At 47.9% G+C, this 24,682-nt stretch overlaps 13 protein-coding genes across 13 annotated transcripts; 9 read left to right on the plus strand and 4 right to left on the minus strand.

The window, feature by feature from the left end:
* Positions 1 to 71: 71 nt before the first annotated feature.
* On the plus strand, positions 72 to 1,977 carry F5147DRAFT_840848 (beta-glucan synthesis-associated protein-domain-containing protein; the record flags this gene model as incomplete). The annotated part of the gene is made up of 10 exons (XM_041444327.1): positions 72 to 256; positions 368 to 444; positions 493 to 746; positions 814 to 923; positions 978 to 1,080; positions 1,155 to 1,182; positions 1,215 to 1,403; positions 1,456 to 1,622; positions 1,671 to 1,778; positions 1,834 to 1,977. Coding segments are annotated over 10 exons (1,365 nt in total), but the record flags the coding sequence as incomplete, so codon positions are not given.
* A 527-nt stretch (positions 1,978 to 2,504) lies between these two features.
* F5147DRAFT_780077 (uncharacterized protein) lies at positions 2,505 to 3,072 on the plus strand (the record flags this gene model as incomplete). Its single annotated transcript, XM_041442404.1, has 3 exons — positions 2,505 to 2,558; positions 2,617 to 2,767; positions 2,816 to 3,072. The coding sequence occupies 3 exons, from the start codon at positions 2,505 to 2,507 to the stop codon at positions 3,070 to 3,072; spliced, it is 462 nt and encodes a 153-aa protein (XP_041286453.1).
* Positions 3,073 to 3,104: 32 nt separating this feature from the next.
* Positions 3,105 to 4,010, minus strand: F5147DRAFT_441244 (uncharacterized protein). The gene is made up of 6 exons (XM_041429887.1): positions 3,995 to 4,010; positions 3,738 to 3,941; positions 3,667 to 3,676; positions 3,498 to 3,600; positions 3,328 to 3,446; positions 3,105 to 3,258 (listed from the first exon to the last, which is right to left on the minus strand). The coding sequence occupies exons 2-6, from the start codon at positions 3,874 to 3,876 to the stop codon at positions 3,231 to 3,233; spliced, it is 399 nt and encodes a 132-aa protein (XP_041286454.1). The 5' UTR covers positions 3,877 to 3,941; positions 3,995 to 4,010; the 3' UTR covers positions 3,105 to 3,230.
* Positions 4,011 to 4,704: 694 nt separating this feature from the next.
* On the minus strand, positions 4,705 to 6,043 carry F5147DRAFT_840851 (uncharacterized protein; the record flags this gene model as incomplete). The annotated part of the gene is made up of 7 exons (XM_041444328.1): positions 4,705 to 4,790; positions 4,845 to 4,970; positions 5,058 to 5,331; positions 5,358 to 5,516; positions 5,571 to 5,633; positions 5,693 to 5,878; positions 5,930 to 6,043. The coding sequence occupies 5 exons, from the start codon at positions 6,041 to 6,043 to the stop codon at positions 5,062 to 5,064; spliced, it is 792 nt and encodes a 263-aa protein (XP_041286455.1). The 3' UTR covers positions 4,705 to 4,790; positions 4,845 to 4,970; positions 5,058 to 5,061.
* Positions 6,044 to 6,634: 591 nt separating this feature from the next.
* On the plus strand, positions 6,635 to 8,144 carry F5147DRAFT_586384 (winged helix DNA-binding domain-containing protein; the record flags this gene model as incomplete). Its single annotated transcript, XM_041431922.1, has 4 exons — positions 6,635 to 6,735; positions 6,803 to 6,872; positions 6,933 to 7,031; positions 7,560 to 8,144. 4 exons carry the CDS (start codon positions 6,635 to 6,637, stop codon positions 8,142 to 8,144), a joined length of 855 nt encoding a protein of 284 aa, XP_041286456.1.
* A 2,955-nt stretch (positions 8,145 to 11,099) lies between these two features.
* Positions 11,100 to 12,385, plus strand: F5147DRAFT_723945 (uncharacterized protein; the record flags this gene model as incomplete). The annotated part of the gene is made up of 4 exons (XM_041439007.1): positions 11,100 to 11,190; positions 11,255 to 11,741; positions 11,794 to 12,272; positions 12,333 to 12,385. The coding sequence occupies 3 exons, from the start codon at positions 11,100 to 11,102 to the stop codon at positions 12,047 to 12,049; spliced, it is 834 nt and encodes a 277-aa protein (XP_041286457.1). The 3' UTR covers positions 12,050 to 12,272; positions 12,333 to 12,385.
* Positions 12,386 to 12,633: 248 nt separating this feature from the next.
* On the minus strand, positions 12,634 to 13,500 carry F5147DRAFT_657980 (anticodon-binding protein; the record flags this gene model as incomplete). Its single annotated transcript, XM_041434361.1, has 5 exons — positions 12,634 to 12,673; positions 12,741 to 12,976; positions 13,050 to 13,172; positions 13,223 to 13,338; positions 13,383 to 13,500. The coding sequence occupies 5 exons, from the start codon at positions 13,498 to 13,500 to the stop codon at positions 12,634 to 12,636; spliced, it is 633 nt and encodes a 210-aa protein (XP_041286458.1).
* Positions 13,501 to 15,302: 1,802 nt separating this feature from the next.
* Positions 15,303 to 16,311, plus strand: F5147DRAFT_643239 (uncharacterized protein; the record flags this gene model as incomplete). Its single annotated transcript, XM_041433114.1, has 3 exons — positions 15,303 to 15,884; positions 15,931 to 16,091; positions 16,274 to 16,311. Coding segments are annotated over 3 exons (780 nt in total), but the record flags the coding sequence as incomplete, so codon positions are not given.
* Positions 16,312 to 16,767: 456 nt separating this feature from the next.
* F5147DRAFT_723969 (uncharacterized protein) lies at positions 16,768 to 17,366 on the plus strand. The gene is made up of 2 exons (XM_041439008.1): positions 16,768 to 17,139; positions 17,197 to 17,366. Exon 1 carries the CDS (start codon positions 16,777 to 16,779, stop codon positions 17,038 to 17,040), a length of 264 nt encoding a protein of 87 aa, XP_041286460.1. The 5' UTR covers positions 16,768 to 16,776; the 3' UTR covers positions 17,041 to 17,139; positions 17,197 to 17,366.
* Positions 17,367 to 17,456: 90 nt separating this feature from the next.
* Positions 17,457 to 18,020, plus strand: F5147DRAFT_586396 (glycoside hydrolase superfamily; the record flags this gene model as incomplete). Its single annotated transcript, XM_041431924.1, has 3 exons — positions 17,457 to 17,636; positions 17,692 to 17,796; positions 17,958 to 18,020. Coding segments are annotated over 3 exons (348 nt in total), but the record flags the coding sequence as incomplete, so codon positions are not given.
* A 176-nt stretch (positions 18,021 to 18,196) lies between these two features.
* Positions 18,197 to 18,782, plus strand: F5147DRAFT_723974 (uncharacterized protein). Its single transcript, XM_041439009.1, has 3 exons — positions 18,197 to 18,300; positions 18,351 to 18,695; positions 18,756 to 18,782. The coding sequence occupies exon 2, from the start codon at positions 18,366 to 18,368 to the stop codon at positions 18,531 to 18,533; it is 168 nt and encodes a 55-aa protein (XP_041286462.1). The 5' UTR covers positions 18,197 to 18,300; positions 18,351 to 18,365; the 3' UTR covers positions 18,534 to 18,695; positions 18,756 to 18,782.
* Positions 18,783 to 19,877: 1,095 nt separating this feature from the next.
* F5147DRAFT_723982 (uncharacterized protein) lies at positions 19,878 to 20,831 on the minus strand. Its single transcript, XM_041439010.1, has 5 exons — positions 20,524 to 20,831; positions 20,392 to 20,472; positions 20,281 to 20,327; positions 20,190 to 20,227; positions 19,878 to 20,137 (listed from the first exon to the last, which is right to left on the minus strand). The coding sequence occupies exons 1-3, from the start codon at positions 20,675 to 20,677 to the stop codon at positions 20,296 to 20,298; spliced, it is 267 nt and encodes an 88-aa protein (XP_041286463.1). The 5' UTR covers positions 20,678 to 20,831; the 3' UTR covers positions 19,878 to 20,137; positions 20,190 to 20,227; positions 20,281 to 20,295.
* Positions 20,832 to 21,422: 591 nt separating this feature from the next.
* F5147DRAFT_723988 (uncharacterized protein) lies at positions 21,423 to 24,077 on the plus strand (the record flags this gene model as incomplete). Its single annotated transcript, XM_041439011.1, has 7 exons — positions 21,423 to 21,439; positions 21,502 to 21,664; positions 21,826 to 22,010; positions 22,037 to 22,221; positions 22,258 to 22,918; positions 22,975 to 23,224; positions 23,283 to 24,077. 7 exons carry the CDS (start codon positions 21,423 to 21,425, stop codon positions 23,736 to 23,738), a joined length of 1,917 nt encoding a protein of 638 aa, XP_041286464.1. The 3' UTR covers positions 23,739 to 24,077.
* Between the last annotated feature and the right edge of the window lie 605 nt (positions 24,078 to 24,682).

Here is a 24,682-nt window from a genome sequence, read left to right on the forward strand (position 1 = left end):
TTTTCTGCTGTTCTATTTTCTTTCGCATGATATGGACTATCTGACTGACAGTCTTTCTGCCCAGATTCCAAATGGCGCAGCTCATCGATCCTGATATGCCCGGTAGTGCTGCAGCACGATCAGGATTTGATGGCCTCCCTTACGAACTGGTCTTTTCGGACGATTTCAATACAGCCAACCGCACTTTTTGGCCTGGGGATGATCCCTTCTGGGAAGCCGTAAACATCAAGTATGGGAGTACCGGCGATCAGGAGCGGTATGGCCCCGCCCAGATAACAACAAGGTTATGTGAGTGACTGCGACGTTGAGCATGCCTCTCAGCAGGAGCAGTCCGGGATTTGTAGTACTAATTAATGGATTGATTTAGTGGTCGGATGCATGGGCGATGGGTAATCTTGCGCGCCCGGGATGCGGTGCGACTGCAGGCGGCGCATGGCCTTACTCGTGAGTTCAATTGTTTGAACACCGACTCAGGTACTTACTCCACTTCAGCTATGACTTGTGATGTTGGGACTTTCCCCAACCAGGCAGAGCGGGATGGTTCTTGGCCAGCTGCCGCGCCCCAGCCAAATGCCTTGAAGACCAAGTACAATTATGAACTATCATGGTTGCCGTGGCAGCGCCTTTCGGAAGTCATACCTGACTTCTTCTCCAGCATTTGTTTTGTATTTGCCCCTCCTTACGGGCGCATATGCCCACTATCCGCGCTCAACATTGGACGCGCGCGCCAGGCACATCGAAACGTCGTACGCTGAGCTCCGCGCAGCTCTCTTCGAGCGTGCGCACGATAAAGAAACATTTGTTCGAGTCCAGGCTGTCATTGCACTTTCGAAGCTATATGGTTCGGAAGATCCATCTGATGCGGAAGGAGAACCTACTGCTCTTGAGGTCCTACTGGAGACTCTTAGTTGCGATCCTGCCGCGTTGGTTCATTTGTCATAAATCTCCCAACAGTATGCTAATCACTTGTCTTATAGAGACGTCCGTAGAGCCGCATTGCTCAATATTCCTCTGTCTTCAGCTACCTTAGACGCCGCCCTTGGTCGAACCCGCGACATTGACACGATCATGCACAAGCTGGTTTATTCCGCTACCTCGCTTCTGATGGCTCTGCAATGAGGCTCGTTCATCTTCGTGTGCCTACCATTTCTCAGACAGAGTTCATCATTCGCAATGGGTTAGGTGATCGAAGCCAGCGGTTCACCAGGCTGCAGCTTTATTACTCAGCAAATGGGTGGACGTTGCTCGTGAAGATGTCAAGAACGAAGAAAGCAAGACCGCCGAAGATAATGTTCTCGCACTTTTAAGCCTCTTTGATCTTACGGAGAGCACGGTTGCAGAGGACGCGCCGCTGAGTGTTTGGAATAGACGCGCTGATATTTCCGACCACGTTGAGTTTAATGGTATGTTCCATTGCAGAGTCTCGGTCGGATGAGCTATTAGGAACATCCACAGATGCCTATTGGGCCAACCTGACCCCAGAACGAGCTTTTTTCGCTCGCGTCTTTGTTGACCATTGCATTGCCATAAAAAATGCGGAAAAACTAGATGCTTCTTTTGATGCTGCATCCATGTATACAGATCGAGATCCGGAAATCGTGCTTTTTCTACTATTGATCGAGGTATGTTGCAGTTGCCTCGCATACTCTCTGTCTCATTTCATATCTCAGGAAATCGCCTTCTTCAATGCAGATCGATATGACGAGACAAACCTGCTCCTCAAAGAACTCGCTGCCAGTCGTCCGAATGCCGATACTCTCGCGCGTCGTGTCGTGCAAGTAAGTGACATTTATGCTTGGTCATCAACACTCATCTTCGCAACTCGCATGTTAGGCATATCTACGCGTTCAACCCGGCATCAAAGCTTTGGATGGCGCACGTCACGATGAAGCCGCTGACCATTTTACTGCCACTCTCGACTGCCGTGATTCATCATCAAAATTGAACATTCATAAAATATATGAGGATTTGGTGATGGTGCGCTAAGATGATTCATACATGATGCTTCTCACAACCGAGTCCCTTTCGAAAATCTTACCCTAGTTCCGGGAGATCGCTTAACAAGCTCTTCTGGGATCGTGGCCTCCTCTCCTGGGTTGAAAGGCAACAGTGTTTGAAGGGCTTGCGGTCCTATCTCCTTATGTTATTCGAAGGGTAGACACACCCATAGGCTTCTCATGCACGCAGTCCTGCTCCTCCGACTCAATCCCAACAGCCTGCAACTGTATACTATGTTCACCCCGTCGCAGTTAACCTACTTTATTTTGGTAGTTAACTACTTCCTTGCTTAGTCTCAACCGCTTTATTAACAAAAGGAAATCTACCCTTGCCAAACACAATGCAGACCTCTGGTATGGCGAGATCGACGTGGGCACGCCCAAACATTTACAGGTTCGTTTGATTGACTCTGCAACGTGATAGGTTATACTAACACTGGCAACTATATCTCTGTTCAGGCGTTTGTAGGCCTGTAGACGGGCAATATATATAGCATAGTTGCTCCCATGAGCACGTACATCGCCGCATGGTCATTGTCAGGCAACGATACTTGGTCAACTGTAAGTAGCTATTTTCAAGATCTTCGAAGTGAACACCAGACGCTGAGACTTCATACAGGATGAACTCGCAGACACGCATGCAAAACTCGCAAAGCAACACGCCCTATGCGAGAAACTCGAGATGGACCTACTCGCTCTGAACATCAACAGCGGGAGTGGGCCAAGAGAGGAGGGTACCTATCTTCCCATGGAAGGCTTGCTTTTGAATGGTGAGTAGTCTTTTTCTGTCTTGTTTACTGTGCGTCCTGTCATCCTAGGTCATCATCTCTTTCGACTCGCCGCGCTAGCTTGTCTCACTCACCACGCTGCACTTTGTTCCGCCTCTCTCGTTACCTCCCTTACTGTATGCTCTTGCCTCGTCTCTCGCTACCTCTCGTCACCTCCCTCGCTGTATGCTCTCGCCTCGTCTCTTTGTCTCTTAGTGATAACCATCTCTCGCTTCCGTGCATCTCTGACTGCCGCTTATTGCCATCTGTGTCGCGCAGTGCCGCCTCCGTCTCTTAGTGTCATGTAATTGTTATATAAACAAAATATATTGAATTTGAGCTATATACAAGCAAAATCGTGTGCACAATGAAGGGTATCATTGACATAAGTCAATGCAGTGAGTATGAATTCACCTAGGGTGATGTTTTCAGACATAGCTCAATCAGTTTTGAGCCGGGAGACGAACTAATTAAAGCGGGAGGTACCTGTACATCTACAGAATAGAATGAAAAAAAATTGAGATCAGTTGGTGCAACAGAAAAAAAACATATAGCTGGATTACCTTCTCCTCCTCCTATAGGCCACCCAGAGTGAGAATTTCGGGTATAACTTGGGCAGTTTTGAGCTGGGAGACAAAATTAATAGTGCGGGAGCTAGCTGTAAGACTGCAGAGTAGGACGACTAAAGGCCGAGGTCAGAAAGTGCGATGCAAAAGAGTTAAGGGTGGATTACCTCCTCCTCCCCTCCTAAGTCACCCAGGGTGCGAATTTTGAGTATAGCTGGGGCAGTTTTGAGCCGGGAGACGAAGTAAATAGCGCGGGAGCTAGCTGTAAGACTGTAGAGTAGGATGACAAAATGTCGAGGTCAGAAAATGCGATACAAAAAGTTATGGGTGGATTACCTCCTCCTCCCTCCCTAAGCCAGTCAGAGGGAAGTTTTAGTGCATAGGAAAACTGCTGAACAAAAGCATACTTGCGGGGCTGCTAACCAGATGGAGATGATGGACCGCATGCCAAGTGTCGAAGAATTTGCTGGCGCTGGAGAGCAGAGTTCCCTGCTGATATAAAGTCACCCAGCTCATTAACGCCAAAACGAACCTTTCGACTAGCATGTGGTGGGTCGCACGAGAGATGAAGGATAGCCGGAATAGAGATGCTCTTCATAGTCGAACCAAGCCTGGCCTTGTGAAAATGAATTTAGGCGGATCTGAGACGCATGCAGGAACATACCAAGTTCGCGGACCTGAACCATGACATCGAGTACTATAGAAAATGTTGAAGTGCGAGGTGCAGGTAAGCCATGATAAGATGACAAAATCCAACAGCCTTCAGTTGGGCGCATAGAAGTGGTCATAGGAAGAGGACATCATTGGCAGAGTGCTAGACCAAATCGAGGTGCAACGTTCGGTCGGATCAACTCGAACGACCCTCAGAAAATAGGCGAACCCAAGAACAAAACATTGGACCATACGATGTAACAAGGCTGATCCACTGGACTTGAGCATAGGCATTTTGATACGCGATCGAAGCCAGTGCAAGGTCCATCGACAAATGTAGACTCATCGATGGTTAACGATCGTGTCGGCGAAGGAAATATCCAACGTGAAACTTGAGAGAGCGCAATCAGAACTCAAAGGGACTGCAAGAGCTTTAAGTGGTCGACTTCAAGGAAGAAAGAGGTCGTCCTTGCTGGCGAAGCGGAGATCGATATCGATTAGAGGAGATTATCGGGTATGCGGAACTCGGGATTGAGTCGATTCCAAGAGCATCGGAGAAAAGAGAGTATTTTAAGCCAGTGTCTGTGAAGGCCCGATGATCTGAGAGCGAGCCGTCTCGCTCAAATCCAGGCTACCTTGTCGTCCAAGTCGCATGCTCAGGCTCAATATTTCTTAGATCGCGCAAAGTTCGTAGCGTGCTGAGTTCCGAACGAATACCACAAACACTGTATGGAGTTGGAGGTCTAAACAGGTGAAGCGATTGGAAGCAGAAAGGGGAGAAGGTCAATTTGGACGATGGCCTTGTGTGTCTGCGAGAGAGCAATTGTTAGACATCCGAATACTGACGGAGACAAAAGTCTCACCTGAGTCCATGATGGTGTAGATTGATGCCATTTCAATCTCGACCAGATCAGCATTGAACGAGCGCACGTGTAAGGATTACAACACGACTCATACATGGTCATGCGGGGTGGGATCTTAAAGAGACACTGAGTATCGCAGATGGCATAGAATTGATGGATAAGTGTAAGATCATCAGTAACGAAGGATACACTGGTAGTGGGATGACTGCATACGAAGTTAACTGCTGTGAGCACCACCAGTGCTACTATTTGCTGCACCATCCTGGGGAGGTATGTCATCGCGCTCCAAGCGCCATCGAGGGGGCATCCTCAGTCTGCCATGCGACCAACAAGAACAAAAGCAGATGAACGCTTTGCACCGATGTACGTCTGGTAGCGAATCGACGTCAGCAGTGTTTTTTTCCTGGAGCACGGCACCCTGTTGGCTAGACGGATGCCGAGTGCCGTCTACTTTCTTGTATTCCGGTAGTTTAGCAGCAGCAAGTCGCTATGGGGCACAAATCAGAAAAAGACGCTGAGAAATAAGAAAATATACGTTGCAGTGAATGCACGGCCTGGGGCGACTTCGACGACTGGTGGGCCATGGCTGTGTCTGGGCACTAGGAAAGAAAGTTGCTGTTGTAGGGATTGGACGACTCCGATCGAGGGTGGAGGTGGAGAACCTATTTCAAACTGGATGCATACTCGGTCATGCAATCCGATTGAGTATGTAAATTGAATACTGACCTGTTCAAATCGAGTTGCGGGCTGAGCTGAGAGAGAGGATGGTAGGGGCGATGTAGCAGGGAGCTGTTGTGCCATTTTGGAGTTAACCGTCAAAGAACTGAGATACAAGAGTCATGACATACATCAAAGGGATCACGAGGTTGGATGTGGCGAACAGGGACCGTGTTCGCGCGAGAGAAGTGAAGGAGTTTGCTAAGTCGACGGAAAGCGGGTTGCTGCGGGTCTCTTGTAGGCAGAGGTCTCTGCATTATAGGTATAGCGGATATTGGGGGTCTGCGGTATCCGGCAGGAGGACGAGTTGCATGAGACTGTAATGATAGCAATGAGTGAGTGGTGTTATGAGAGGATGAAATGCGTACATGGAGTAAATGATCGAGGTTCAACTTTGTGCGTGCAATTTTCTGCAGTGGAATGTTAGCACACGAGCAGTACAAGTTTAGGGAGAATGCGTACACGGGCCTGAGCAAGGACATTGGGGGGAGTATCGCAGATGCAGATCTTGTCATGATCTTCAGCGCGCGTCGTGTAAGCTATTAGTTGGCGCGAGTTGGGTGGCAGGACAAGTCTAAAAATATGCTGAACATGGAAGGAAGTGAGGAGCTGGCGGGACTCGAAAGCCCGCAGTTTGATGGTCTTGTCTGCAGAAGCGCTAGCGAGGAGAGCATCGTCAGATGAAAGTGCTAGCCCGGTGACATGATGCCAAACTTGCTTGAAAGCGTGAGTTTACCTGTGTTTAGGTTTTGGCCCTTACACCCTTGCGATAATAATCACTTGCTATACGCTATACAGCCATGCACATGGACCACCACACCACTACTACAGGTCCTCCTTACTCTTCAGTTCGTTTATTTGCTTCACATCAGCTACCACCACCCCAAATTCAGTTGTCTGCTATAAATCTACCTCAGCGTGCATCGGTCACAACTCTTCCCCCTATGGCTGCAATGAACTCTTCGCCCTATCGCCACCCTTCTCCAGTCTCTTGGGGTCCATCATCATCAATCCATCGCACTTCAAATTCAAGAGAAGATGTATCAATCCATGCCCAACGAGAGATGAGGCAGATGAAGAGAGAACCCACTTACCAGATTCACTCAGTCCCGCCACTCAAAGAACAAGAAGATACTATGCCAGCAACAAGCGATTTTGTCAAAAGGCTATACAAGTACATCTTCTCTTCTTCCTTCTTCATCATCATCATCATCACAAGTCTCATTTAACTCCCCCTACAGAATGTTAGAAGATCATACCTTCTCTCATGTTGTGTCATGGGGCCCACAAGGCGACTGCTTTGTCGTAAAGGTTCATATTCTCTTCCAATCATCAGTACTTTCACCGATATTCCGTTCGCTCTTCCCTCAGGACATGAATGAATTTACAAAATCTATCCTCCCACGCATGTTCAAGCATTCAAATTTTGCTTCCTTCATAAGACAACTCAACAAATATGATTTTCATAAAGTGAGTCCAGTTTACTCCGGATCTCGAAATTCTTCCTTTCGGTCCTTTCACCTTTCCCCCTTACACCGTTCCTTTTACTTTTATTCCCCTTCCCACTACACCTCGAGTTCTCCATCATCCCCCATCAAGCAACTTCTTGCATACCCCCATATTGCCTATCAAAGGCAATCCAATTCTCTCTATTATCTCAGCGATCCGCACCGCAGGAATCCCCCATCCTCCACTCGGCCTTTCCCGTCGATCTTCGGTTCGATCCGAGACTTCTACGTCTATCTCAGATGCCACGATTTTTTGGTGCATTGCGACCGCTGAGATATACTCCTTTCCGTAATTCGTCCTCACCACAGGGGGTTCTTGGCATTCCATCGTGACCTAGCAGAATCTCCTTGGCTCCGTCTTCATCTCCATAAAGGCAGCGTCAAACGCTTTACATTCCTTCAGGCCGTACTTACTACCTCCGTACCTATCTTACCTCCTCTACTTTATTCCATTCCACCGTCATCCAATATACTAATCTTTCCGCATCAGGTCAAAACACCCAATGACGCCCAATTCGGCGAACGCAGCTGGACATTCCGACACCCCGATTTCCATGCCGACCGGCGTGATGCCCTCGAAAACATAAAGCGCAAAGTCCCCGCAGCACGTAAATCCTTCCCTTCCTCCTCTAACAGAGATCACAATGGTGACAGAGGAGCAAGCTCCGGCAACTACATCCCAGGCGAAACTAGCACCACCGAACTAGCAGCTGTGCAATCCTACATCGGCGTCCTGCAAAACTCATACCAATCGCTGTTCTCGTCGCATGATACGCTTTTATCATCCCATGAGACGCTACGAGGACAGACAGATTCTTTACTGGCGTCGCACTCGTCTTTACAGGCTCAGAATGATAATCTATTCACTACGAATGAGACTTTGAGGAATCAAGTCGTGAGAGCTGAAGAGCAGATTAGGGTGTTGGAGCATCAGTACGGGGACATGATGGTCAATTTTCAAAAGGGGATGGCACAGCAAGATGCCTTGATGCAAGGGTGGATACAGTATTTTTTAGGGGAGGGAGGTGAGTGTCGTTTTGTTGCTTTATTTGTTTCTATTATGTCCCGTTTCTGATCCTGGTTGGTTTTCCTTCTCTTCTGCGTACTTTCGAAATATGCTCCCCCGTAGATATAAAACGTTTGTTTTCAATGTGCTAGTCGTGGTCTAGACATTGATGACGGGGCCTCGATGCCTAGTTGATGGGTCTACAATGTTCGTCTACTAGGACGCGGGTGTATTTTGAGCTGGTGACGACTATGCCTGGGCCTGTCCCTCTTCCTCTTCTCGTGTACTTATGTTCTCGGTGATTTCCTCGTTAATACGTATTGCCCTCACTAGGTAAATCAAAAGACCCTTCAAAATGCTACCTCCCAAACCGGCGCCGAGTCTTCTACCATCGCTTCAGCACCCATCGTTCCAGCATCAGTGCCTCAACCTACCGTATCTCAACCACCACCTCAAACCCCCGTCCACAGTATGTCTCAAACCTCAACAACACCTCTTGCACCTAGTATGACGCCCAGCACACATCCACCACCTGTCCTACTAGCATCTCACTCACAGCGATCCTTGGGCCAACCACAACCATCACCCTTCCTCACATCTCCTGCAAATTCAAATTTGTTCTGCATACCTTCCTCACACGCACGCAAACCCATGTCAATGTCTCAACCGCCCCAATCGGTCTCCCTCCACAATCCGTACTCTCTCCCCCTCCCCATCCCTATCAATTCATCCCAGCCCAAGAGCAATTTGTTCCTGCCCAGGAACTCGGTCTATCTATTGGAGTCGAACATCTATGGGGACCATAGATATCATGCACCACATCAAGGTCAGTGGGGAATGACGTGTTACATCCCCAATTGACTTTGCTGCACAAGGTAACACAGCCACATGGACTGTTGACGTGCGTAAACACTTCTCCAATTTCATTTCAGCATCTTCCAATGAACATATCCTCGCAAGCACATCATACCTGGACAAGACAGTGCAACTATGGAACCTCGAAACCAACCGACCCATCGGAACACCACTTCACCATGGACGAATTGTCAAGTCTGCGACCTTTTCTGCAGATGGAAAGTTCCTCATCACCAGCTGCCGTGACTCCAACCACATATACACATGGGATGTTTCCGCTATCATCAAAGAGGTTGGCCTTCCACCAGATACGGTAAGCTTCGATACATTTCTTCTTCAATGACCTTTGAACCACGTTGGCAATGGCTCCCTCAGGGTGATGCTATACGGCACCCAGTTCCAAAGATGAAAGGCGTTCGTTGAATACCCCAAGGATTTTTTGACGATGCCCTGCGAGAAGATAATGTACGCGATCCTCATATGTTATAGCATGCTCCGAAAAATGTGCTGCCAGTTGCGCATTCGTCTATCCCAATCCCATGGGCCACATAACTGCCCCACTCCATTACCACGTCAACGCACCTTCAGTCGCTTTCCCTCCTTCTGTTGTCGCTTCAAGCCACATGGGACAACTGAACCAGACACCCAATCCCGATCTCTCAGCTGGACTCGAAACCTAGGATTTGGTATACTACGCAGACGAGATGGATCGGACAACTAGTTGCAAGAGCTCGAGGTCCCTCGCACGGCGGGAAAGCCTGTGCGTTTTTTCTCTTTCACAATTCTTCTTTATCGCTGACTTCTCTTCACGCAGAGGAACTATCACGCAAGAAAGAAGAAGCCAGCTGCGAGCTCATCTCGACCTCCCAATGCTCATACCACGCAACAACCCAGCGGACAAACTACATCATCATCATCATCATCACAGCTACCACCTCCAATTGCTACTACCTCTATACTTTCTGCCGTTGCTGGTATTGCTGGAGCACCGGGAGTACCCTCGCACCCTCATATCACCGGTGCTGGATGACGCGCTCGTTTTGTAGGCTGGGTTTGCTGCATGCCTGTTCAGAACACCGACTGCCAACATTATGGAAACAACATGATTCGTTCATTCTTGTTGTTTGACTCATCTATAGCTAATCTTTCACAACTTTCTTGCCGTCGTCGTCTAGTATTACACTGGCGTGTAGTATCATGGTGTACCAATATCCACCAGGTGTTGATTCATTATATGCGCACGTGAATTTTGAAAAAGATAATACCAAGATCGAGCAAGACACTTGTCAAATACCCCGAGGATACTTTGACGATACACAATATATATGTGAGTTTCATCTATAATGGCAGAGTCTTGCTTGACAAAAGTATTACTTCTTTACAGTCCCATTCCATGGACAACGTGACTGTCCCGCCGTATCATCATGGCAACTTTTCATTATTCGCTTACACTACTTCTGGCCCCGCTGCCCCGATCTACGAGGCAACTGAACCTGACACCTAATATTGACCCCGGTCCAATTTGACTCAAACCTTCGTCCCTGACATCCAGTTGCGAGTGCCACTCGCAGTCGAGGTTCCATGCACAAGGGGCAAGCCTGCGTTTACCGAGTTGACGGTGAAGTCCGCATCCATGACGGATGCCAAATCTTGACTCCTTCAAGCTTCAAAGCTCCAACTTGAAACGCAACACCTCGTCAGTTCTTAAATCACTGTGACTTGTAGCGCGCTCGAGACATGCAAGTGGTGAATGGCTTGCTAGGCACAGCCTATCGATATGAAGATAGCTGTAACAACATTTCGAACAGCTTTACCGCATGTTACTACTTTTGGATGTGTGGGATAGGATTTCAGCAAGCGCGACGTGTACTTTGGCTCACCTTATTAAATACTGCTGTAAGGCTTAACACTTTTTTGGGTCTACCCAAGGTTTACGGCGGTTGTACTTATGTACAAATCCTCATTTGACTCGCGAATTGGTAACGAGTTCGGGAGTAATACTTAATCATTGAGCTTGCCATTCCGGCGCATGTTCTCCTTCAAGTCTCGCATGGTAAAGAACTAGTGCCATATTACCATCTACTATTTTCTTTCTCAACTCTCATTCTTTTAGTACTCATGGTCATCAGTACAAACAGTGACATCTATGCTCCATTTCTACAAGGCATAATGATGGAGGACGGTTATCAGTCCAATGAGGATGGCTCCGGCTTGCATTCACCCATCTTCGGGGCTGAATTTCCTCAGCCGCATGGATACAGTAAGTCCTATCGTCTTTTCAAAAACAATGTTAATCATCATTTCACATGTTATCCACAATGAAGTCTGCTATCGTCAAGATCAACTAGATAGACAACATGCAGCGGGCATCCTAGCCTCTCAGTTTAATTACATCAACATCCACCCGCACCCTCACCTTCTCGAAACCCCTTCGGATTTTCATTCAAATCAGAATCTTCACCACCATAATTCATATCAGTCTGAGTTTCCTCCACAAAGAAATCACCTCGGCCTTGACACACCGCCCCATGCCCACCCTAACACCTGCCTTCCGCTCCCTCCAGCTCACGGTGCCGTCATCAATTTGTTCTACCAAGGCCCCCAAAATCGAAAATATTCTGCCGAGGACTTGCGCACACAGTCTTACTCAGGTGGTTGCTCAGCACAACCCCCTGCAATACAAACTCCAGAGAGCACTCGATCCCCTGTTCCAACGTCAGAGTCAACCCTTCAACTGCAGCCAGCCGCATCTACGTCTCAGGATCCGCCTCACAGGGAAATTTCGAATCAGGTGGTAGCTTGTCAGCAATGGTGCGTTCATTCTTATTCTTATTTCAGGTTGCTCATTTTCGTGGTTGCTAAGTCGTGCAAGGAAAATTCGATGCGATTCTGCAAGACCAATTTGTCATAATTGTGTGCGCCGCTCGAATGAATGCCAATACGATGCAGCACCTAAACGGCGAGGGCCTGATAAAAGGCCAGGCACTCGCCAGCGCTCATGCAAGAAATGTCCAACAGATGGTTCATCCCCTTCTTCCCTTCGGTCCAAGCGAAAACGCACTTCAGTCAGGAATGATGACTTCGAGCTTCCGCAGGAATCTAACGTCCCCTCCGCCTGAACTTGCCTCGTGGTCGGGTGTCACCCCAAGGTCACAGGTATTGGTACCCCGAGTGGAATTGATGCCAGTCAATCGGTTTCTTCTCTCCCTCTGCATTGCGTCTCTAATTTTATCACACCTTAGCTAAATTTGGACTTCTACCCAAACGACCTGTATCTCTGCTTCGGGAACACACCCCACCTATCAATTTGACCTTCGCGCGGAAGTCACTTCCGCACACCTAACCTATTGATAGGATTAGTGAAAGGTGGGTCTGGCACCAAAACGAGAAGAGCTTTTGCTCACGAATGGCACGCAATACATGAGCTCAGTTTTTGGCAGTTTGGCAGCTTCGATACGCACGTGAGACACTGCTGAAAAATACCTGAATTGAGTTGATAGTTGCGATGCGAGTTCCATTGGGTGAGAGACTGAACGTAAACGGCTTTTATACTGCATTTCTTGGCGGTTCTTGCGTAATGTGCCAATACTCACTCTCTTTCTGCTTCTGTCTGTTCTATGGTACCCTGCCGTATCTCACGCTAAAAATTCAAGCCTTGAGTTGGTCATCAATAAAGCCAATAAGATGGCACTGACATTTCATCTCAAAACATGGCCCAACTTCCGCCAGTTAGACATCCAGAGCTACTTTTACAAAAACATGATGTATGCGCAAGTTAGTATCTGCTGCACATCCTCCCAATACACTCACCGGCAGGAAATGAAATCTCCGTAATTAGAGAACGTCATCGCACACTTGCTGTCTTCTTTGGGCACAGGAAACAGGAATTTTAGCACGTCTCGCACCCGGCCACCGAGTTTAGACATGAACTCTTCGAAGATGAGGTGTGGGTACTGTTCTGAGACGGTGGAGGACTTGTATGAGCCTATGTTGTGCCGTAGGGCGACATTGTGAAGGGTAAAGTAAATGGTAGGTCCATGGGGGAACTGCAAGACAATCATAGCATCTGCATAATACTCAAATTAGCATACAGATTGACATGACTGTAGTTTGGCGTACCGGGTGTTCATAGAGAATAATGAGATCAGTAACGTCATTAGCATGACAAGCATCCGCATGTTCTTTTATAACATAGTTTCCTCGGTTGATCCAATGTGAGTTGGGAAAGACGAGCCGCATTTCCTTTGCAAAGTTTCAATAGGAATAGGCGACGATGATTTTGCGCAACATACTTTGGCAAACTGCAACAACTTGGAACTTGAGTCTCTTGATGATGTCACGATAATTTTGAGTCTTAAAACCGTGAGTATTCGCTGTCGATGTGCATTGACGGCTCTGATCAAAAGACCTGGTAGATACACTAATTTAGCACCGTAGATGATTTCAACTCACCTTCTTGTGCTTCGTCAGATGCCAAGTCCTTTCCTAGTGTTTTTGCATCATTCTTGAGCTCAGACTGCAGCGTTTTGCGCGCGAATCGTACTGAAATCGAGGAGCAGGTCAACATCATATCGAGAAACGTTGGAACTTGGCTGCTTACTACAGGCTTGTTAGCTTATATAAGCCTCGCACCTCAGGCTTCCAACTGCCAGTGTCACTACTAGAGCGGTCAATACCCTCAATGCAACATAAACCTAGCACCAGCGTTTGGCTAGATCATAGTCCTGTGGGACTACTATCTGAACAGCCAGGGAGTCTATCCCATATTCCCAGCCCCTTGCGGTCACCTTCTTCACTGAGTTCAACTCCTACCTTGTCTTCATATCATGCTCCCGAGGCACCGGTTGTTTTGACTCCGCTGGTACAGTTTGAATGCCTGGGAGAAGACACCCCCAAGCATCCTCCACACTCATTCCTTTGCCCTTCCCCTCTCCTGGATGCGAGGGCAGCATCTGATGTTGCATCCATGTACACGAACTAGGATTCAAAAATCACTCATTTTCTGCTATTGATCAAGGTATGTAACATTTGCTTCGCATACTTTTGCCCTCATCGCGTATTTCAGGTCATCGCGTTCTTCAATGCAGATCAACATGACGAGGCAAACCTGCTCTCGCAGCAGAGTCTCGCTGCCGATTATCCGAATACCGATACTCTCGCATGTAATATCAGTATCATCCATACTACTCATATTTACAACTCGCACATTAGGCATATCTACACGTTCAACTCGGAATCAAAGCCTTGGATGGCGCACGCTACGACGAAGCTGCCGCCCATTTCACTGCCACTCTCGACTCCGGCGGGCCGCGATTCATCATCGAAATCGAACATTCATGAAATATATGAGGATTTGGTGGTGGTACGTCAAGACGATGCATGTATAACCTTTTCATAACTGAATATCTTGTCCAGCTCTTTGGCTGGGACCTGAAGTCGTTGTGGCGAAAGACACACCGTAAACGCTGTGATGCACTCCTTCGGGCGGCAAACTCCAAGATGCCGTGAAATCATATCAACACATGATGACTTCAAGTGACGAAATTACCAATGCCGACTGCCTTAATTGGTCCAACGGCGAGTCTAGAACCCGTAATGTCGCGCAGGCGACAATGCTCACCTGTATTCTTCTCAGATTTCAAACAGGAATGCAACCCACTCTGCGCTGCCGATGGACAGGCTGCCTTTGCTGCAAGCGATTACGACAAGGCTATTGACCTATACTCGATGGCGATCGACCTGGATTCTGCATCCGATATCTTCTTTGCAAGTCGCAGCGAGGCAAAGTTGAGTAAAATGCTATGGGAGGATGCGCTCCTCGACGCGCGAAAGGTGCGATGGCATCCACGTTTTCGTAACCCATGTTGACTTTGGCGATGCATAGGTCACAGAACTTAATCCTTCATCTCATGTTGGGTACCAGTTGTCACACTCAGCGCTGCGTGGCGCGCAACGTTACGAAGAAGTCATCGAGGCCTTCACAATCATGTTGTCCAAGTTGGATGATGCTTCAGAAGCTCAAATACGAGGTAAGCCATGGAACATTACTACCTCGTCTGGAAATGCCCATCTTGTTCTGCAGATCTGCGTCAACACTACGTCTGTCCATCGGAAGCAGAAGACGCTATTCGAAGATTTGTTTTCACAGTTTCAAGCCCTACCGAGACATCACACCTCTCCAACAAACTTTCGAGCTTAAGTCTTATGTCTCATAACCGCTCACCTTACAGCTCGCTGTAGACTAGTATAAAGTATGCTTATCCTGCACCAGTAACCACAACATCGCCTGTTCCACCGGATGGACATATTCAATACCCGGAACTCATGTCGCAACACCAGCTCAAGGAAGGTTACGCACCTTCTCTGCAATCAATGTTTAATTACCCCACTCTCAAGCCCACCAATCTTGTACGATCTTCCCTACTTTTCGTACCGGAATTCTCTCAATTGTCTATTAATCAACTTCCTGATCCATCTGTGGCTGTCTTGCTGAGTCGGCCAGCGTTATACCCATACTCTCAGAATACGACGCGGTCGACTTCTGATGTATGCTTTGATTCTGCAGCTGCGCATTCTTCCCTTTCACGGGATCCTCAGGCCGTGTCTCCATCCCCACCCGCTTCCGTACGTCATATCGATGATGACCGGTACCGGACTGCTTCGCAAGAGTCTGCACGGATTACTCGTAAAGCCAGTGATCCCGTCCAAGTACCAGACCTGGAGACTGTGAGCTTGCCACGAGAATGCCTTCCGCGGTTCCTGTCTACCGCATCGCTGAATACGGCACGAGATCGCGAAACTTGTGGACTATTGCTTGGAAAAGACCGTGACAGCGGCTGTAGGGCATGCAACGCAACAGCGCAGACCGTCCTTTCGCGTTCCGGGGACACCACCCACAAAGATTTTCCCACAGGGCACTATATCCTGCCCGATACTAATGTACTTCTTGCACAGGTATGCATATGAGTACGAGGTCGCGCACGGTGCTGATACTTTACAGATGGACTTGATCAAATCCAATTACTTCACGCCCCCCATCATCATCCTACAAACCGTTATGAAAGAAGTCCGTCATCGGTCATTACCCTTGTATAGTCGCCTCAAGGCCCTCACGACAACTGACGAGCGGAAAGTATGGGTATTTTACAATGAGTTCAGGTCGTGAGTCATCTTCATGAATTATCGAGTTTTGCCTTGTTGTGGTTAACAATATGTTGCTTCGCCTCCTGTTCTGTACCGAGCCCAGTCTTTGATCTTGAAGTCGTATTCCATACTATCCTTCAAATCTTGGCGTTCTCATGAAGTGTCCCAAATTTCCCTCATTACTGATATATGCGTCATAGAGAGACTGCTATCGTGTGCGAGAAGACGACGAGACGCCGAACGACTGGAATGATCGAGGTCGGTGATGCTCAGATTTGTATATTTGGGTGTACTAATAAAAAGTACATAGGTGTCAGGAAAGCCGCAGAGTGGTACAACACGCATCTAACACTAGCACACCCTCTGATCCGAGGTCAACCAAATGTAGCGCTACCAAAGGTTGTGTTGGTCACAGACGACTTTGCAAATCGCCAAAAAGCAGACAAGGAGAAAATTCCATGCGTTTCAGGTATGTATCATCTAATATACTTTGCCTCGCTTTCTCAAAGAAATCTTGAAGTGCGCAATTATGTGGACGGGATGAAAAACTCGGATCAACTTCTCGATCTACTTTCGGCGACTGGCTCAGACGAAGTGGAACCTACCAGAGCTGTTGCAGGGCGTACTGCGCTCTATGCTGATGTGCGGTGAATATGGCTTTGCAATTTCTTGACACTTATATCGCGCTTTACAGTATCTTCCTATGTCTACCCTCGTGGCGGGAGTCAAAGCTGGTCAACTCCATCAAGGTCACTTCAACATAACTACCTCGTGGTTTGTGACGAATGCCTCCGCTCATGCCAGTGCCGATTTCTTCCAGGGTAACGTTTCTTTCCCTGCGTTCACTGTCCTTCTAGTTGGCAGGGAAAACATGAACCGAGCGGTTCAGGGTGATGTCGTGGTGGTCGAAGTGTTCAACGAAAGAGAATGGAAAGCACCGACTGACGAGGTTATCGACCACTTTTAACTCCGGCAGTGTTTTCCGAGATACCTTCGGGCACTAAGGCCTAAGGTCTTGCAAGCCCAATCTATACACATTTTACCAGTCCTATCCGTCGCTTCGCGGGTATGTAGCCCATGCAACACTCGCCACTTTCCTTGTATTTACATTTACATTTCTCAGATATCCTCGTGCACTGTCAGCTTGCTGCCGCTATTGGGTATACACCACTACATCCATCTCTTCACTCCAAAATGCACGTTGAGCGCATCGTACAAGTATACTAGTAAGTTGCACAAAATGTGTGTGGCCTGTATACACAATACAAAATCTCTCAGGGCACCGCCTTTCACTCAGGAATCCTGTCTCCTCTAGCCATCTGCGCCACTTTCTGTCGTTCTTCTCCAAGTGATATACCAAAGTCAGAGTTCCTATACTATGATACAGTCTATCAAGTCTATCCATCATCATTCCTTGACGTGAATGGTGACGGGACTGGCGATCTCGCAGGCATCATTGCCAAATTCGACTATCTCAAGGATCTTGGTGTAGACGTTATATGGCTTAGCCCGATCTATCGTAGCCCATTGGCTGATATGGGCTATGACATGCAAGCGCTAATCGTTACTTTTCGGTTCTGGTACCTGATGCTCTAACCACCACAGCTCGGATTATGAGGATATCGATTCACGCTACGGCACGCTTGAAGACTGGGGCCGCCTTCTCGATGGCGCGCACGCACGTGAAAGGAATCTCATGTATGTATTATTCGAACCTCATACTGTTTTCCAGTGTTAACTCGGGTCTTTTTGGCAGGATGGATCTGGTGGTGAATCATACATCTGACGAGGCAAGTCCCTTAATCTTCTAGCTTACCTTATGGTTCCTGTTTCTACCAATTACTTACGACTTCCGTGACTGATCACATACATACATATCGCCAGCACGCCTGGTTCACTGCTTCAAAATCAAGCAAAAATGACCCAAAGCGCGATTGGTACATCTAGCATCCTGGTAAAGTTGTCGACGGGGAAGAACTTCCGCCCAACAACTGCACAGCATGTTTCAGGGTAGGTCCTGTTTTCCTTGGGTCGTAGCGGCCGTCCTATCATTCTTGTCGCTTCGGACCACTGATTGTTTCGTCATCGATTCGTATTTCTAACTGTGCGACATTATTACAGGGCATTCTCGAAAAATTCTTGATGGTTCCGGAACCTGAGTTCAAAACTCTCCTGCACTGGTGGAGGTGAGGAGGATAAAAGGAGGGAGGTGTATCGGTATGCCCAGGTGCGTTTCTGACGTCTACGTTATGATGCTGACTGATTTTATGGGATCAGAGCGACTGCCTTTTGATGCACTCCCAACTCGATTGCATGGGCCTGCGCTTACCAGGAATAGGTGTTTCTTATGTCAAGACGTGTGCTGCGGTGCCAATCCGACTGGATTTGCTCAATTTCAAGGTGTGCATTTTTTGTTTGGGTCTGATCTTTTGTTGGAGCACCTCATTTACAAATCAATGACGGCTTAGCATTTTCGCATTCATTCTCTGAACTGGGACTGGCTAACGGATTTCGTTGAATGCAGGAGAACTCAGGTTACCTCATTCGCACACTTCACTGACCACTGGAGAGCTTCAAGAAAGGATATTATAATTTAATCCGAAGCGCGTTTCTGAAATACAGGTGTGTTTGGCGCTCCACCCTTTTTGCTTTCTCTCGTCTTGACCTGACACCATCCCATAGTACCAGCTTCCAAGCTCGTATCGGCAACACATGCATGTGGATTCGAGATGTGTGGGGAGCTGTTGGAAATGGTAATGGATAAGATTGTGGAGTGTCTGTAGAGAGGGCGAGTCCACTTTTTTGTCTTCTCCAACTTTTTGTTGACTTGTGTGGTCCTGGTTAGAGCGTGAAATGCACTTTCGAGACATGGGAGTGGGTGCCGAAGATGAATGTATGGGTGGAGCCTATTGAGTGGGATGCTGAGAAAGAAGAGAAGGGAAGAAACGTAATGCTTTAATGGATCGCCCATGTGTATACTATTTTTTTCGCAGCTGGGGATGACAGAGTCATTGAATGAATCTCTTGCGTTCGTCCAGATGTTATGGCGCCCTTAATATTAATATTAACATGAGTCCGAGCCGGCAAATTCCCACAGTGTTGTCGAGATAACAACTCTCAACTAAGTAGGTTTGAACTAGGTACAACTTACCATTATGACGATCAATAATGCAAATGCATTAACGATGTCAATGCAAACGACAACAGGCCATGTCGCACCTACTCATGACGATAGGAGTCTAAGCTACCCTTTGAACGAGACTTCTTCGAAATATTCTGAACATTCTTCAAGTCAGAGAGTAACGTTCCTCACTCAAATATCCACTGCCAAAGACGTCAATCAGGTCATCAAGGCCCTTGAGGAACTTCGAGAACACATGAATGAGAGGTACTCTCATTGCTGCTATTGCTTTTTAATGTCTAATCACTTCCTCGTGTCACTAAGGTCGTCATCAAGAACATCAAAAATTCCGCTCCCTTCTTTGACTCTGCCATGAGTGAGTGGTGCTCAACAAAGTGGAGAAGACGAATGACGAGAAAACACACAGAGTGTTAGATCTGACATTCATTTGACGAAGAAAATGATACAAAGCCCCCAACATATGAGTATCTCGTCTCTTTTATCAGCAGTTACTGTAGTCACTTGTACTTATTTAGTGATCTCAATTTTATGTGGTCTATCCTAAATCTTCACACCCGCGCACTGCCAGAATACCATAACGAATTGTACAGAGAAGTCAAATTTCCGCGCTTAAATAAGATTAAAACCGATGGATGAGATATGGGGTGATCTGACACACTGGCATGCATTGGATACCTAAGTTCGCTGATGAGTAAGGGAGTAGCATTCATGGAAAAGCCATCCCTAAGCCGACTGAGAAATGGAGGATAGGTATATGAATGGACGTTTTGAATGTGTATCTAAACACACGAGTACCAAGCAAGACTTGAATGGTCGTGCATGAGGCTTGCGCGAGAACGCCAACCAGCATGACGACTGCCCCGATGAACATAGCTGCTCGACGTCCTAATAGGTCAAACACGTAAGGAGAAAATGGAGTTCCCTAAGAGCTAATATCAGCTCGGTAGGAATGCAAACACAATGCTACAACTTACGCCGAGGATGCCAATGCTATGTGCGGAGTTGATGAGTCCTAACGACTGTGAATAGAGTTGTTATAGCAGAGCCAGCAACTGTGCACCTAACTTCATACCCTGCGGTTTATGAAAGTACTCTTGCCATCCGGGCAAGATCTGCAGATCCAAGGCAACACGAATCAACCGTCCGCAATCATAATAACAAATGTTCATGACTGACTATTTATCATGGATAAATCAAAGCCATTAAGCGTCGATGATAAGAGCGGTAATATCAAACAGATGTTCAGTATCAGTATGGCTGGGCAGTCAGGTACATTATCAATTTGTATGCATTTAATGAAGCTCGTACCACGATTCCTCCACCACGACTCCCGATAAGTCAAGTCTGTGATCGTCCATTGCGGGATTGTCATTAAGCATTGAGTTGGTGTGAAGGGGGACGTGAAGGTGATCGAATGACGGAGGGCGGGGCGTTTATAAGAAAAATGAGCGTGTGGACGCATTTGACTGGGGCAGTGTTGAAAAGATCAACTATATTCCGGACCTTGCGGTGAAGTAGACTATTTGGTATAGTGAGATCTTCAAACATGGCTGCATCACGGTGGCGAGTGCACCAATTAATAATGGATGCACTGGGAGGTACGTCATACCTTGATTACCCGGAACTGCAGGTCCTGATATTATGAAGCACAGCTAAGGCGGCAAATTAGTTTAAGACAAATCGTGAGTCGGAAGTATTAGTCACGTGGCCATGATCACAAGAAATTATGCTCATCATCACAGACGATGAGCAACCCGATGTCAAAGAAGATGGCACGTCTGTCGACACGGCCTCTTCAGTGATGCTGATGTTTCACAGACATGGGTCCATTCAGCAATATTAGAGGACTTGCATTTTATAGAAATAACTAGGACGATCCATATATCACACTCAAAGACGTACGGTTGCCTTGTCTCTCTTTTACTTGCATCTAACACCGTGCAGGACCCCGAAGATGACGAGTGCTCAGAACTCGAGATCCTCCCAACAGACAACCTCCTAGCCATCGCAAACACAGCAGACGGATCCCAAGACAACCTCTACGTCCACCACGACCTCATGCTCCCAAACTTCCCCCTCTGCCTCGAATGGCTAGACTTTCCACACCTCACTCTCGTTTTTCTCCCTCCCACACCAATCCTCTTTCCGCGTTATATCGCGTCGATCTCTTTCCTACTCCTTCTCGCAGTTACTTCCTCCCAAACCAAATGGACCAAAGTTCAAGGTATACCACTGGAACTACCTGTATCCATTCATTGTTCGCTCCAGGCGTAGACCCAACTTCAGAACTTTCTTTCCTTATATTCCAAACGAGGTCAAGCATAGAAAGCGTACATCTCGTATACAGCTCAAGGTCCTGGAAGACATATTTCGTAAAGATAAAAAACCAAATGCTGCCCTGCGTAACCAGTTAGCAGCAGAACTTGATATGCTTCCACGTGCGGTCCAGGTGTGTTCTAAACGTCAATTCGTCGCGTCCTCACTGCTCAATCTCGCGTGCCACCGAAAGGTGTGGTTTCAAAACGGGTATGTTGCGCTCTCTTCTCACTCGCTTTTCTAATTCAACCCATTTATTTATTCATTCATTTATTCATTCTTAGGCGTGCAAAGGACAAAGCTCTTCGTAAAAGAGTTCAGGACTCGACTCAGCAGGATTCTCCTTCGGCTCACTCTCCTCAAAAGTCTCAGTCTTCCAGGGACACCTCCCCCAATGACTCTTCCAATTCTTCCACCCCCACGGAAAAATACACGCCCCTGCAGAAGACGATCAACCACCCTCACCAGAGCCACACCCAGTGGAGCGATCACCAACAGCTGAAAGTCATCTTACAAAGTTTTCCTTTTCTCTTCCTGCGCCCCCTACAGAAGCTTGGCACAGTAACCCAGCCACTCCTGCCGAAATTCCCCCATATGTTCGCCATTTGCCAGTGGACTTGACTTGGCAGGACAATAATGACCTTCTGAACACACGTAGAGGGTCGCTGCCAATAACCGCGTCCACGCCAAGTACAGACGCCAACCAGCCACCTTCCCACTTCCCAGATAGACGCAAGTCTATGGACATCAGTCTCCTTAGGCTCATGCATCATCCGTTCGCACGCGTTGCAAAGGAGAAGAATGACGCGATCTTTCTCAGGCCGCCCATATCTCCTGCAGGGTGTCAGTCCATGGCCCGTCCACCGTCCGGCCTCGGTGCGCCAAGCATACGTGTAACAAGTTACAGCTCTTCTACTTCCTACAGCCCTTACACCCGCCCTTCTTCGGCTCATAGAGCGTCAGAGCCCCATGTCTTCTCGCCTACTCGCTCCTCCCTTGTACCGGAGATTCGTCCACCGTTTCCGTCCCCGCACGTGCCGCGCCGGCTCTCGGACAACCGCTTTACAATGAGCTCCAGAGCGCTCCCGTCGCCTATTCCTGGCCCCCTGCCAAAGCCTGATTTTCAGTTTGGCGCTCCAACTTCTGGGTCCCCTCCACATGTCTCACCGGATGCAGAATCTCTCGGGAACCTGCACGCATGGGCTTTTCCTCGCAACGAGGCAGATCAGGACGCGGAGGATTCGTACAGTTCTACTGGATTATCTAGATCCAGCTCGATTGCTAGCATCTGTGGGAGCGACACCAGCGCGACCAGTGCAATTTATTCGGACGTCAGCAGTTGTGTTGCCGTCGATCATTTCGATTCTAATGGCACGAGAGGGTCTTGGTACGCTGCGCTTTTATGATTGACACGTTCGTTCGCTGATGTTTTTTACGTTACAGTGCATCCAACCTCGAAACGCGTATGTCCGGTTTGAACATGCGGTCCAGCCAGGGATCGCTCAATGAGGCTCACTTAAACGCCGCGTCTTCATTTTCCTACCAACACAGGGAACACCTGTTATCACAGGAACCAGGGCACTCTTCCCCTACTTCCACTGTTTCACCCGGCGGAAGTCCACACTCTGGATACAGCCAGGACCCTGGCCCTTCGGGTCTGCGAACGAGCGAGGTTTTGTTTTGTTACAATCCTGTAATTAGTCATTTTACCTCGAACGTTTCTGACGAGATGCTAACGTGCGGCTACGCAGCTCCCACCTGAAACTACCGCCAACGCCTATCTAGGTCCCATGGAGCCCACCACAGCAAGCCACAGGCTCAGTATACCCACCATCCAAGAAGGAGTGCCGCACAATCATATTCAGAACAACATCGAACACAACTCCTCATATCCCACGCCCGTAGACACGACGGCCCCGTCCAACGTATATCATTTCGCCCCAGAATCCAACCAATACTCCCACACAGGAAACTATCCACCATTTCCGCGGGATGGCACGTTTCCTCCCACGGAGACCTCATACGCCCAACCTGGATTGCAGCACCCAGCAGAGAGCAGTTTTGCGTTGAGCTCTGCTCCGTCTGCTAATATTGGAATCGGTGGCGGTATGAACTCGTATATGTTGCCTCCGGCTGAATACACATTTGCTGTACCTCCTTCGAATAGCGTGGGGCATGGTGGGGAGCGGTTTAGTGCATATAGCTGAGGCGGCCGTCGACTTTCCTGGACCGCTGTCTATATCTTCCATTCTCATTGTCCATCCGTCTGGAATTCGCATGTACCATAATTTACTACTGCCTTTGCTCGCTGCTATTATTCCGTGGTCGCTGCAAATTAATTTGGTCGTGGTCTCATGGTTTTTTTTCGAACCTGCCGTTTCGTTGTGCTTTACGTCCATTACTTTATTCACTTTTACTTTTTCTCAATACTCATACTGATACACTCAGCTTGCACTGCCAGCATGTCTCTTTTGTCCCGTTGTCCATCACCCTGTCACTCGTTCGTTCGCTACTCTCCTCTGCTCGTCGTTATCTGGTCATGCTTGTCACCACATATTAGAAGTGATTTTGCTGCAGGATTTGGGGACAGGGCTGCTCAGGATGATCCGTACCCCTGGCTTGTTGAAAACCGGTACCTTAAGATACCTATGACATACGAGACAAGATCCAGACCTCCGCAAGCACTTTCTGCCTCAATACTATTCGCCCCACGTTAACTCATCGCGTCTCAGATGGAACAATTTAGTCGAGAGTGCCTTGAGATCGACCAGAAAGATGCAAACATGGATGATGACCCTTACGCTAATGCATCCATGGACATAGTGTATGATCGTGCAGCCAGACTTGTGAAGCGCACTTAAGATGTCGAGGAGGTGGTAGTCATGGATGTTTCACACTGCGAAGTACTGGAGACGCTCAGTGCCGAAGCAACGATATCTGTTGTCATGCATCGTGAGGATCCACAACCCCGACCAACATCTCGCACACTGACGGCGGATGAATACCACAAGCTAAACGCATTCTTTGATCAATACCCTGACGGAAAAATATCTGAAGGCATTTTACCAGTCTGCTTCCGTCCCTTTATCCCAACGCATTTTATATTTTTATCCTTCTAGTCCACTAATGATCTTCACTAGCTGTCCCTGTT

Source organism: Suillus discolor (genome assembly GCF_016758755.1).
Source record: "Suillus discolor strain FC423 chromosome Unknown F5147scaffold_98, whole genome shotgun sequence".
Taxonomy (NCBI): domain Eukaryota; kingdom Fungi; phylum Basidiomycota; class Agaricomycetes; order Boletales; family Suillaceae; genus Suillus; species Suillus discolor.